This window comes from Streptopelia decaocto (assembly GCF_964273445.1).
Source record: "Streptopelia decaocto genome assembly, chromosome: 2".
Taxonomy (NCBI): Eukaryota; Metazoa; Chordata; class Aves; order Columbiformes; family Columbidae; genus Streptopelia; species Streptopelia decaocto.
Genome location: NC_138655.1, coordinates 113442502 through 113456483, shown reverse-complemented (window position 1 = coordinate 113456483; position 13982 = coordinate 113442502). Strand labels below are relative to the sequence as shown.

At 42.3% G+C, this 13982-nt stretch overlaps 2 protein-coding genes across 9 annotated transcripts in view; one reads left to right on the top strand and one right to left on the bottom strand.

Moving 5' to 3' along the window:
* ELMO1 (engulfment and cell motility 1) overlaps positions 1–13982 on the bottom strand; it is a 320189-nt gene that overhangs the window by 214272 nt on the left and 91935 nt on the right. For all 8 annotated transcript variants that reach the window (XM_082044344.1, XM_082044349.1, XM_082044343.1 and 5 more), the window contains one exon: positions 620–655. In XM_082044344.1, the coding sequence (XP_081900470.1) occupies positions 620–655 (36 nt within the window). The remainder of the gene's footprint in view (positions 1–619; positions 656–13982) is intronic.
* Positions 3662–9164, top strand: LOC309436770 (uncharacterized protein; the record flags this gene model as incomplete). Its single annotated transcript, XM_082046253.1, has 5 exons — positions 3662–4639; positions 4772–4991; positions 5460–5539; positions 6005–7558; positions 8452–9164. 5 exons carry the CDS (start codon positions 3662–3664, stop codon positions 8503–8505), a joined length of 2886 nt encoding a protein of 961 aa, XP_081902379.1. The 3' UTR covers positions 8506–9164.

The following is a 13982-nucleotide window of genomic DNA, read 5'->3' as shown; positions in this document are numbered from 1 at the left end:
CAAGGTACTAGAATATCTCTTGGGGTCGCAATTTATCAAAGCCTATGAAGCCTGTGCTTAACCTGAAGCACACAGAAGTGTCCCATTCAAAACCATCAGAGCAATAAGGATGCTTCTGAGCTTTCTGATATGAGGCCTTTTGCTATACTGGAGTTTTCCTTCATGCAGTTATCTGCAACAATTTGCACTACCAGGGACCAGCAAATAACAGGAATTCAAACTGGCACAATGACTCTTACTTTCATCTTACTAACCTCGACAATTACGATTGTCTATTATCAGTCATGTAAGCCAGACAAATTTAAGGGGGGAACTGGGGAAGGCAGGGAAACAACTTGTTTGCTCAAATTAAAAAATAAAAACAACAACAAAAAAGCCATACTACAGAAACAGTAGATGTCCCTGCAGAAGTTAGAGAAATTAAGCACCCATTCGACAAGCAAAGCAAAAAAGGTTTAATCAGAAAATTTTAACAGGCAAAGAGCAGAAAACAGAGAATGTTGAAGACTGGCTGCATGGAAATGCACTGTTGTATTTACATATAAAGAATAGCACTTAGCCTGAAGTCAGTCATGCAAAAGAAGAGGAATTGTGCAAGGTGATCTAATCAGGTTCTTACCAGGGCTTCATTATCTTCTGCAATTTCTGATATCGTCTGCAAAATTAAAACTTGCATGTGAGGAGACACACTAAAACATCTGTACTCTATTTACGTATGCACACACACCCCCGCGCACCCATACTTGATTCATACAATTCAAAGACAGACACAATAAGAGGCAGTAAATCACTAGCAGTTTACTGCAAACAGAAACAGTTCAGTAACCTGTAAAAAAAGTTCAAAATTAATTTCAAATATTTATTCAGAATACTTGTATTAACTTCTGTTAGGAAAAAAGCAGAAGAGAAAAGACAGTCGATAGGGGAAATTATCAGATTTCTCTAAAACATTTTTCTCTTGATCATTAAAGTATTTCTAGGCATCCTAAATTAGTTAAGGATTTGTGTAAAAGAAATATTTGGTACAAAACATTAAAGGTTTACACATGAAGCATTTTCTGTCTTGTTGCTATGACACGTATCCCTTTGCCTGACAAACTTTTATTTACTTCCAGTTTCCATCACAAATACTGATGTCACAGTTGTCAGTATGTTGAAAGTTGCTGTGTAGCTAGGACCAACACAGACCACAATCCTGACCTTCTAAAGTCAGAGACAAGCTTTCCATGGACTTCAGAGAGGGACAAACAATTTACCCTGGCTTTTTAACCACAGACTTGTATTTACTCAACAAATCAAAATCATCTTGCACCAGCTCCACAACACATAAATACAGTGTTGCAGCCCTATTCCAACAGAAAGTGTAAGCTCAACTATAGCTCTGTTGCTCTTAAAATTCACACACCGATGGACATGCCTAGACCCAAGGTGCTGAATCAACCCACCTGAGAAAGACAATGACCTGCTTAAGTGTCACTTATTAACTCAGAGTCTAAGAGGCCAAGCTACAGACACAACCTTCAGCGTGATGCTTTTGCTTTCCTGGTAGCTCCCAAGACACTTGGTTCCAAGTTGCAGCAAAAGGATTAACATATCCCAAGAGTTTCTTAGTTAGGCGTTTCCTGTTTTTTCCCCCAAGATATACATTGTTATGTATCATTCATGAACCAGAAGCTATGGCATCATATTACTATACAGAGGAAACTGAAAGCCAAATATTAAGTGGGGGGCAGAGGGGGGGCAAATAATAAGTGCATTTGAAAGCTGTAGCCCACTAATCACAATTTTCAAGTCATCCTCCTACTAATAACCAGCTTCAGAACTGCTGATGATGCGACTAAGCCAGCTGAAGAAAGACTACCCACGGTAAAAATAGCATCCAAGAAAAATAACTTCTTTTTAAAACACCACTTAAACAAACAAACAAAAAATTAAAAAAAAAAAAAAATCCATCTCCTACTTAATCCCTTCTTGTGTCTCCTAAATCTGTTCCACAGTTTTGTTTCAGAGGGCTGGTTGCAGCTCCACACTGGGCAGACTACTGTTCAAAAGCAGAAAAAGGAGGTCCCTCCTTCCTCCCTGTCCCCTTCACCCCAGCTCTTCCCCTTCCCACTTGTTGCCATGTCATTCAGCCCACAACAGCTCTAGGACTCCAAGCTCTCCAACGGCCTGAGAACTTGGCTAGATTTCATTGATTGTTTTTTTTTCCTTTTGGTACAGCAGTGACTCCTCCCACCTTGCATTTTCCATTCCGTTTATGCATAAGCAATGTTGTGCTTTCTACGCAGGCTGCAAAGACCTCCTTTTTGAGAAGGACCAGTCTCAGGGAGGGCAGCTTTTGGGATGGCTTGTGTAACCATCAGGGGAGAAAACAGAGAGTACATCACAGGATCAGTGATTTGAAATCATCATCCATTTCAAGCTGTGAGCAGCAACACCCGTGTTTAAACAAAATGATGGCACAGTTTACCATCTATCCAACTGTTACAGTTAGCTGCACTTTGCTTCGCAAACTGTATCCAAGATTCTTACCTTATCTTAAAAACTATGCAGGTTGTATATGAGTTTCATATTTTAGAGAACTAAAAGTTAGTACTTATCTTATCTCGCGAAGATAGGATGTGCTGAGAAGGTACATTTACTATCATCCAAGAATTTATATAATTTTGTGAAGAGTGCGCATGTGCTGTGATGAAAGGTGAAAAGTACACTAGTGATGAAGACTACTTACTTCATCCTGAAGACCCCCAAAACGACCACCAGAGGACACTGCGCATGCTTAGGGTAGTTCCAAGGTGTTGCAACTGATATTGTGAAATAATTGTGTAACCTTATGAATATGCAGTATACACGTTGTAACTCTAATGAATATGGATGTAACCAAACTGTATAAATGTAGTAAAGTTCAAATCAGTGGTCGAAGCCAGCTTTGGGTGCGAACCCCTGGTTTCCCAGCGCTGAAATAAAGCACCGCATATAACTACGCCCGTGGTTATGTGTCCTGAATGCTAACATTTCTGGCGACCCAGATGGGACTTCGTGGGCTGCGGAGGCGAATCGCGTCTCGATTCTGCTCCGGCTAGCACCGAGGTATTCTTGGGGAGTGCATCGGACGCGACCGACCCTCTGCTGCACACGACGGACCTCTGACTGGTGAGAAGGTGCTTTATTTGAATTATTGGATACCCATCTGGTCTGGTTCTGGTCTGGTAGCCTGCTAGTCAGGCATCTGGTAGCCTGCCGGTCAGACGCGGCGAAAGCCACGCTCGGTTGGGCAGGGAGCTCCCGGGGCATTGCCTAGGCAGCCGTCCGTCAGACAGAGGGAAACCTCTGCAGGCTCGGCATCTGGTCTGGTCTGGTTATTTGTGCTGCAGGTTCGGCACCTGGTCTGGTTCTTTGCGCGCACTTGGTCTGGTTATTCGTGCTGCTCAGCACCCGGTCTGTAGTTCTGGTGATTTAATCTGTATTTACTGTTGAAACTGGTAATTTGATCCCGTTTATTGCCCGTTTATTGCTGGTTTATTGCTGTTCTGGTAAAGTTATCTGTGTTATCTTTCTGTGTCTGCTATCTGTATCCTTCTGTGTTGACATGTCTAATTCAAAGGTATCACCGTTGAGTTGTTTACTGAAACATTGGAAGGAGGCTGGGTTTGAACAGTCTATGCATAAAAAGAAGTTAATTGAGTATTGTACGCATAGGTGGCCTGAGTATAAGTTACCAAATGAAGTACAGTGGCCCCCAGAGGGCACTTTGGACTATGAAACTATTGCTGAATTAATGAGGTTTTGTCAGAGAGAGGGTAAATGGGATGAAGTTCCGTATGTTGATCTTTTCTTTTATCTGGAGCGAAAGCGTGAATGGAGAGAGAGCTGTGGGTTAATGTTAGTGCAGAATGACAGCGGTAATAAGTGCACGAGATGCACAACGGAAAAGAAATGCATGACGTGTTTGGCTGTGGAAAATAGCAGTGGTAATGATTCAAAGACGGGTTTACTATGCCTTGATGTTGCGCCTTCTGAGGGAATGGTGCCAATTAGACCCTCCGTGCCGATCCCTCTCACTGATAGTGATGATGATTCAAGTGATGAAAAAGAGGTAATAGCCGGTGTGAAAGAAATAACCGTAACCCCAGTGTCTCACCGAACCAGAAACAAGGAAAAAGAAAAGGAAGTGCAAAAAGGGGGGGGATCGTCAAATGTAATAGCACCCCTGCGGCAGGCGGTAGGTGTTGGGGGGGAACCGGTTTATGTAAAGGTCCCGTTTTCGCCGGGGGATTTGGTGATTTGGAAGCAGTCAGCCGGTCCTTATCGGGAGAACCCAGATAAGGTTGCAAAAGTAATGAAAATGATAATTAAGACACAAAATCCCGATTGGGATGATTTACAAGTTATTTTGGATACCTTAATGGATTCCACAGAAAAAGATATGGTTATACGGGTTGCAAGGGATAAAGTGAGAGAAGATATTCGGAACGGGAGAGTAGAGGGTAATGTTGATGAAAACTTTCCAAAAGAGGATCCCCGATGGAATTATAATACAGGAGGCGGATTATGCCGTCTCCGGAGATATCAGGATTGGTTATTGATCGGTGTTCAAACTGCTATACCGAAGCAAATGAATTGGTCGAAATTGTATAACGTGAGGCAGGAAAAGAATGAGTCTCCCTCAGCCTTTTTGGAGAGATTAAAAGAAGCTGCCAAAAGATATACGGATTTAGATGTGGAAACGGAACAAGCAAAAACTCAGTTGGCTTTAATTTTCTTGGGGCAGTCTCAGGATGACATTCGGAAGAAACTGCAGAAATTAGAGGGGGCGCAATTAAGGGATTTGGACGTAATACTAGAAACGGCTTGGAAGGTTTACAATAATAGAGAAAAGGAGCAGTCGAGGCGTCATCAGCAAAATTTGTTAGCTTTGATCCAGGGCCAAGGCAGGGGAATAGGAATCCGGGGCAGGGGAGCTGGAAATAGTCGAGGAGGTCGGGGACGTGGTTTGTGGAATACCCAAGGAACTCCCCTGAGACCCCCTGTGAGGCTTGGCCCAAATCAATGTGCTTATTGTAAGCAAGACGGACACTGGAAGAATGAATGTCCGGCTAGGGACCCCGCGGGTCAGGTGTCCAACGCTGCGGGAAAAGTGGCACAAACAATGGTGTTGGGGGAATACAGTACTGACAGCTGACTATATGAAGGCACGGAAATGAAAACCCAGAATAAGGAGCCCTTGGTGACGGTACAAGTGGGAGACCGGGATGTAAAATTTCTAATAGACACGGGGGCTACTTACTCTGTATTAAATTCTTTACAGGGGGCAGTAGGTCACAAAGCTACAACAATTGTTGGTGCCACAGGGAAGGAGGAAGTACGGCCATTCCTGCAACCCTTGGATTTGTGCTTTGGAGAAAAGGAATTAACCCACGAATTCTTGTATGTTCCAGATTGTCCAGTTTCTCTTTTAGGACGAGATTTGTTGACAAAACTAGACGCCACAATAACATTTGAGGATGGAGATTTGGTAATGAAAATTCCGGAGTCAAAGGTAGGACAAATTTTACTAGTAAAGGAAAAACCACTTGTAAAAATACCACAGGCAATAGAAGATGCAGTGATTCCCACGGTATGGGAAACAGACATACCTGGGAAGTCAAAAGCAGCCAAACCTGTGAAAGTGGAGCTGAAGGAAGGTGCAGAACCAGTACGGTTAAGACAGTACCCATTGAAATTGGAAGCCAGGTTAGGAATAGTATCTTTAATTGAGAAATTTTTGAAATATGGAATTCTAGAGGAATGTGAATCAGAATATAATACCCCAATTTTTCCAGTAAAGAAACCTGATGGTAGCTATCGACTAGTCCAGGACTTACGAGCAATAAATCAGATCACTAAGGACATACATCCGGTAGTTGCAAATCCGTACACCTTGTTAACATCTGTGAAAGAGAAATATAAATGGTTTACAGTACTTGATTTAAAGGATGCCTTCTTCTGCATACCCCTTGACCAGGAAAGCAAAAAGCTATTCGCTTTCGAATGGGAAAATCCACACAACGGAAGAAAGACCCAATTAACCTGGACGCGCCTTCCACAAGGATTTAAGAACAGCCCGACTATCTTTGGAAGTCAACTAGCCAAAGAACTTGAGGAGTGGACTACAAGAGGCCATATCGGAATTCCCCGACAATGGTATTTGTTGCTGCAATATGTGGATGATATTCTGATTGCTGCTGAGACCCAAGAACTCTGCATCCAGGTAACAATTGAAATACTGAACCAATTAGGAATGAATGGATATAAAGTGTCGAAAGACAAAGCTCAGATTGCATCTACAACTGTGATCTATCTAGGATGTGAGCTTTCTCAAGGACAGCGAAGATTAGGTATAAACCGTGTGCATGCTATCTGTGCTATCTCAGAACCCCGTAACTTACATGAATTAAGATCTTTTCTAGGAATGGCAGGATGGTGCAGGCTCTGGATTATGGACTATGGACTTATTGCCAAACCTCTATATGAGGCACAGAAGAATAAGACCTTAGTGTGGGAAAAGCCACAGCAAGAGGCTTTCCAAAAACTGAAACAAGCTTTAATGCAAGCGCCTGCTTTGGGCCTGCCTGACCTGAGTAAGGACTTTCAGTTATTCGTACATGAACGACAGAGACTTGCCCTAGGGGTATTAACCCAACGGCTGGGATCCTGGAAAAGGCCCGTAGGTTATTTCTCTAAACAACTTGACCCGGTAAGTGCTGGATGGCCGGCGTGCTTGCGGGCGGTGGCTGCTACTGTAATATTAATCCAGGAAGTCCGGAAACTGACCATGGGGAAAAGGATTGAAGTATTTGTATCCCACATGGTGACTACTGTATTGGAACAAAAGGGGGGCCATTGGCTTTCCCCAAGTAGAATGATGAAATACCAAGCAATTTTGACAGAACAGGATGATGTTACCTTAAAAACAACTAACCTAATGAATCCAGCTGTGTTTTTAAGTGCAGAGACTGAAGAAGAAGTTCTGGAACATGATTGTGTGGAGGTCATCGAGTACACCCACGCAAGTCGTCCTGACTTGAAGGACATCCCGTTAGAGGAGACGGACTGGGAACTTTTTACTGATGGCAGTAGCTTTGTGGAAAACGGAGTGCGGTACGCAGGATATGCGGTTACTACTGCCAAAACAGTGATTGAAGCCAAATCCCTACCACCAAACACATCAGCACAGAAAGCTGAGTTGATTGCCCTAACCAGGGCATTGGAGCTCAGCGAGGACAAAAAGGTCAATATTTGGACTGACTCAAAATATGTATTCGGAGTTGTTCACGTGCATGGAGCTCTTTGGAAAGAGCGTGGACTACTTTCCTCTCAAGGAACAAACATCAAGTACCAGAAGGAAATATTAAACTTGATTAATGCTGTTCAAAAGCCGTCGCAAGTTGCCATCATGCACTGTAAAGCTCATCAGAGTGGAACATCGAAAATTATTGAAGGAAATCGACTTGCTGATCAGATAGCTCGATCAGTGGCACGACAAGTCTGGACTATGGTGGGTCTTGTCTCCCAGAAGGTAAGGGCAATTAATTTCTTACCCACACCTTCAGAGGTACCTAGATATTCTACAGAAGATGAGAAATTGGCCAGACTAGTAAACGCCGTCAAGGATAATTCCGGATGGTATGTAACCTCCAATGGACAAATTGTGGTGCCAATAACAATCATGAGAGGAATACTTCAGGTGGAGCACCAGAAGTGTCATTGGGGTGCAGAAGCATTGGTAACATATCTGAGAAAATGGATTATCTCAGTCCAGATGTTAACGATGGCAAAATCTATCACAGCTAAGTGTGAAATTTGCTTGAGAAATAATCCTCTAGTAAAAAGAAAAGTAGACATGGGAAAAATTAGGACAGGTGTACAACCAGGAGATTATTGGCAGATAGATTACGTGGAACTCCCCAAAACTCGAGGATTCAGATATCTATTAGTTGGGGTATGCACCTTTTCAGGATGGCCAGAGGCCTTCCCTTGTCGCACCAACCAGGCACAGGAAACTGTAAAATGGCTACTGAAGGAAATAATTCCTAGATTTGGGGTACCATTGGGAATATCATCCGACAGGGGTCCACACTTTGTTGCTCAAGTGGTAAAGGAAGTCAGCAGATGTTTAGGAATCAAATGGGAATTACATACCCCATGGAGACCCCAGTCTAGTGGACAGGTGGAGAAAATGAATCAGACACTAAAACGACAGCTTAGCAAAATTTGCCAGGAAGCAAAAATTCAATGGCCTCAGGCCTTACCTATAGCGTTACTGCGAATTAGGATTAAACCTAGGAGCGGAATGTCAGTAAGTCCATACGAAATTCTGTATGGCAAACCATATGAAGCACCTGATCCGAATCCAAGTGTACATGTAAAAGGGAATCAGGATGTATACAATTATGTGTTGTCTCTTGGCAGGACATTGAATCGACTCAGATCCGTACTAGTGTGGAATCGCCCACTAGCACTTGAGAATCCGGTACATGATATAGAGCCTGGGGACACGGTGTATGTAAAGACTTGGAGAGAAGATCCTTTAAAGGAACGTTGGGACGGACCCTACCAAGTACTTTTAACTACATTTACTGCAATTAAAGTTGCTGAAGTAGATTCCTGGATACACTACACCCGAGTGAAGAAAGTCCCAAAACGGTGGCAATCGCAATTAGTGGGTCCTACCACACTTAAAATCACGGCGCAGGATGTCTAGCTTTTTCTACCGTTATGTGTTTATAGTAGTAAATGTACCCAGACTGTTTGCTTTTGTGGGGACACCTCTTGGGGAGGGAACAGAGAATGCCACTCTGATCTGCAAGATCGTTGGAGAACAATTATGTAGGATACGAAGAGGTATAGGAGAAGGTGACAGCACTCAAATGCCACAAGTAGTGCAGAGTGTACAGAACCAAGCAGAGAATTTGATGATAGGATTAATTCGAGATTTTGCACTGACCCAGAATACCAGTAGCATCACTGCTTGCCTTCCCATCCCAAAATCGGCCGAAGACCCAATACAATGGGGAATAATATCTACGACCTTACCAGAAATAAATAGAACTGGTAAGATAGTATGTGAATCTCGTACCAGGTTGGAACAAGTGCCAACCAAACAATGGGCATTAAGTGGACTTGAGGAAACTATAGTGAGGTCCAAAGAAGACTGTACAAATCAGAAAGGAAAAGTGACGCGTATCATATACAGCCTATCGGGAAAGCCAGTAGGGGTACTGTGCATACGTGAAAAGTGGACTACCAAGACGGTACATGAAAAGGTTAATCGGACCTATTGGGAATGCAAGGATCAGGATAATCAGAACATAACTGAATCATGGCATAATATGTGGACGATGAGTATAGTACAACAATATCAATATAGTGAAGCATTCCCATGGTGTGTACGATGGTCCAATGTAACAAAAGGAGTAACAGTACCGTGGTGGAATTGCTCACAAGTAATAACCTGCCAAACAGATGTGAGAGAGATACCTCTGTCTATCATTAAAGTCGCAATGATTGCAGGTTGCATCTGTCAGCAACAATTGGATCCAAAAGAAGCGATCAAAATAGGCATCGATGGAGACAAACTAGATTGTAGAGGGGCCATAGGTAGCGTAGGACATTTGGTTTGGGCCTTAAGTGATGGAACCTGGGCAACACATTTACCAATAGGAGGACCTGTAAGGGAAATTACTTTGGGGTTACCAACCCTATGTCCCATTTGGAAAAAGTCACCCTTGAAGAATAGGCAGGAACTCTTACAGATTAGGCACAAACGAGAGATAGATGAAGATGATGTGTGGCATGAACCATCAAGCAGTGTTAAATTCGGCTGGGCATTAGAATCTTTCTTTGCACCAATTGCAACTTACAGAAACAGAGAAATGATTGACAAATTAATTGGGCAGATGGATCGATTGGCAAGGATAACCAAAAAGGGTTTTCGAGATTTCAACATACAATTGCAAGCTACGACCAAAATGACCTTGCAGAACAGAATGGCACTTGACATAATGTTGCTGAAAGAAAATGGTGTTTGCGGATATTTAAAGGACAGGGTTGATCATTGCTGCATTCATATCCCAAACGTAACCTCTGAAGTGGAGAGAGATATCTCCCAATTAACTCAAACGGAAAAGGAGCTACAGAAGGAAAAACAAGATGCAGAGCAGAGCTGGATTGGGGCCTTGCTAGGCACATTGAACCTGAATTTGGGGGGATGGGTACATTCATTACTGGAAAGCTTATTCTTGCTTGCAGTTACAGTTGCTCTCCTCTGTCTGCTGTATGCTTGTATTAAACGTCAAATAGGTCAGTCAAACGCCAGGAACGATCGTATCTTTACTGTTCTTAGCAGAAATTATACTAACCCGCTTTTTGACAACCCTCCAGCTTATAAAGATACCCAGCTATAATTAAAACAATAGAGTGAAAATGCATTGTCTAGGAATAGAAAAGCATTTTCAAAGGGGGGAAATGTTACAGTTAGCTGCACTTTGCTTCGCAAACTGTATCCAAGATTCTTACCTTATCTTAAAAACTATGCAGGTTGTATATGAGTTTCATATTTTAGAGAACTAAAAGTTAGTACTTATCTTATCTCGCGAAGATAGGATGTGCTGAGAAGGTACATTTACTATCATCCAAGAATTTATATAATTTTGTGAAGAGTGCGCATGTGCTGTGATGAAAGGTGAAAAGTACACTAGTGATGAAGACTACTTACTTCATCCTGAAGACCCCCAAAACGACCACCAGAGGACACTGCGCATGCTTAGGGTAGTTCCAAGGTGTTGCAACTGATATTGTGAAATAATTGTGTAACCTTATGAATATGCAGTATACACGTTGTAACTCTAATGAATATGGATGTAACCAAACTGTATAAATGTAGTAAAGTTCAAATCAGTGGTCGAAGCCAGCTTTGGGTGCGAACCCCTGGTTTCCCAGCGCTGAAATAAAGCACCGCATATAACTACGCCCGTGGTTATGTGTCCTGAATGCTAACACAACCACAGACTGGGCTAAAGCCTAGCTCAAATTAGAAAAGTGGCAAGATTTTGTTGTTGGATTTCATGTCTCTGTTTTTTTCCATGCTACAACAGCTATCTGCATAACCAGCAGTAATGAGCAAATTCACATCATCCTGACGGTCAGCCAGCCTTAAAAAGGGGACAAAATTACCCTCAACATGCTTTTAGGAGTAGAAGAGTTCAAAGCATTTCTCACTATAGGAGATCCCAACTTCAGCAGAATGTCATTCTTCTGCTTCTGTAAACAGAGTGCTTCCTTGCTGCAGGAGACTCTGCTAAACCCTAGCAAGAACAACCACCACCACAAATGGGTTTTGTCATCTCCCAAATGTGTGTGGATCTAAGTAACTTCATGCAGCACATGGCAGCAAAACTTCATACCATCCTTCTCAACCCAGTTTTTAAAACAGCTGCTTTTCATCCAGGTGCTGGCTTTGGCTAAACAGCAAGTAAACTTGAAATTTTTGCTGTGTCTGTCTGACATCAAAGAGAAACACCAGTGGTGTTTGTAAACTGGTAGCACCTCAAAGGGCAGACTCAGTTTTGCCAGAGATTTTTCACAACAGGCTATAATCAGGTACATTTTTTCCATTACTGAGCCCAGGGATTAAAGAACAAACACCTGAGTCCCAGAACAAAACATTCAGACAGCAACTCTCTTACTATTTACAGAACTCTCACCCATTTTGAGTTAACTGGCAATCAGTTAACTTGAGGTCAGAAGATGTACAATGTAAAAGCAAATATGAAATTAGAATAGTATGGAGAAATAATTGAATCACTTAGGACTTTTCTAGTGAAGCAATAGTAAGACAGCAAATTTTGACTTGAAAGGAAAGATAATTATCATATTAGACTAAACAATTTATATTAATCTCTGTTGCTTTGGAAAGTGTGATAAGAGTAGCAATCAATCTAGGACATCAAATGTTGCAGCAGCATGGTACAGGATGATTACAGATAGATTTTTACCGCTGAACAGGTGGAGGCTGTTATCTGAAGGAGTGTATGCTATTTTCATCCTATCATTGAATCAGAAACCTAATACAAAAGGACGTGGCACGAGCAGGAGTCCCTCTCATATTCACCCTCAGACCACAATGAAGGAGCAGCCAAGCTCACTCTTCCAGCAAGTCAGCCTGGAATGGAACTAGTACAGCCTGCCGCCTCTATCAGCTTTCCTCTTCCTATGTATACTCAACTGGGGTTTCTTCTAGAGGGCTGACTGTGGTAGCAACCAGGCAGTTCTGTAAAATGCGTCCTGGGTGAGTTACCACAGGTATAGTAAAAAAATGCTGATGGCTTTACTGATCTAGACACTGTAATTAGCTCAATATTTGACTTATTTACTTTTTTTTTTTTCTTTTTAATTAGAGACCATCCCTCAATGGCACTTGCATAGATGGGAACAAAACCATGGCCAAAACACAAACATTATGAGGGTAAATTAAATAGCTTTTCTGAAAGGTTCAGATAATATAGTGGTGAAAGACAAAAACAGACAGCAATTTTTATACAGGGAGAAATCTTCAAACAAATGCCAACATAATGCAAAATAAACGTTACAAACAAGTTACCAGTTTAGACATTTTGCTACCAAAATATGTTCCCTGTTTGGCCTCAAAGGAACTTTGTGATACATTTCCAGCTGAATCCCAAGGAGCAGCAGTTCCCTTTGGACTTCCCTGAGCCATTCAGACCTAATACCTTTTCGAATGCTTCAGGTAATGTCACGAGCAGCTTCCAGCAGAGATCAACTTAGCAAGGACCAGAACGGATCAACTCCTATCTGTTCATGTGCAAAAACTGCTGTACGGGAACCAAAGACACACAAAATCTAAACCCCAGCTGGGGTAACACAGTGCACAGTAAGGGCTGGTCAGCACTGGGGAGAACGACTAAAATTTTGTCCCACTGTGGAAGCCAGTGTGGACCCACTGGAGTTAACGATGCCAAGAGGTAAAGCAGTCACATCACTACAACCAACGTTTCTGAGCCTGCACTCCTTAAACACTTGCAGAGCAGGACAAAAATACCACCGAGGATAAAACCTCTTCACGCAGTGCAGCCCCGGAGAGGGTCATGGTTAGCAAAGGTGGAAGATGTTCACAAAAACTTCCTCCTCTACAGAAAAACTGGTGGGATGATGGATGAACGACTGGTTAACAACATTAAATGAGTATTTGGCTACTGCTTTTCAGGCAAACACAAGGATAGTCCACATTCTGGATAACAGGCAGTGGTTAGAATTATGACAAGACAAATACAGAGGAGTACATATTTCTGGCTTCTGTCTGTATCAGGCATGGCTAACACATATAAATGAAGTCTGGGAAATACTCTGGCCAGGAGGTTGAAATAAATTATTTGGATGAAATGACTATTCAGTTACGCAGCAGCCACTCCTGACAGCCACCACCACAACATCCCACAACCACCACAGTCCAAGAGACAAAAACATCCTGGAAAGTTGCAGAAGTGGAGATTTTAAGTTCTTCTTCCTTATTTATGCTGGTTCCTCAAATACTGCGCTTCTGTCTGGAGTTAAAAAAAGAAAAAAATGTTTTGTCCAGCTTGATACTCTGAAGAACATTTGGAAATACAAATCCACTGCTGAAATGACTCTTTTTATCACATTTTACAAAAGTGGTCGCCAAAAAGAACCCAGTAAAACTGTCTCCACTCCTCCTCCCTGTTCCTATCAACAAGGTGTTGATATCACTACTTAGCAGGGGCCATTTAAATGCTAATATTCTTAAGCACAGGCAAGGTAAGAAAACAACTCTGAAGAAAAGGCATTTAGGATGGGGGGAGTGCAAGAAGCAGCAGCTCTCCCCTTCTTCTCTCCAAAGATGTGATCTTTGATGGTTCAATCTTTAGATGAGGCTTTTTTTTCTAAAATGTACCATGTGTGCTATG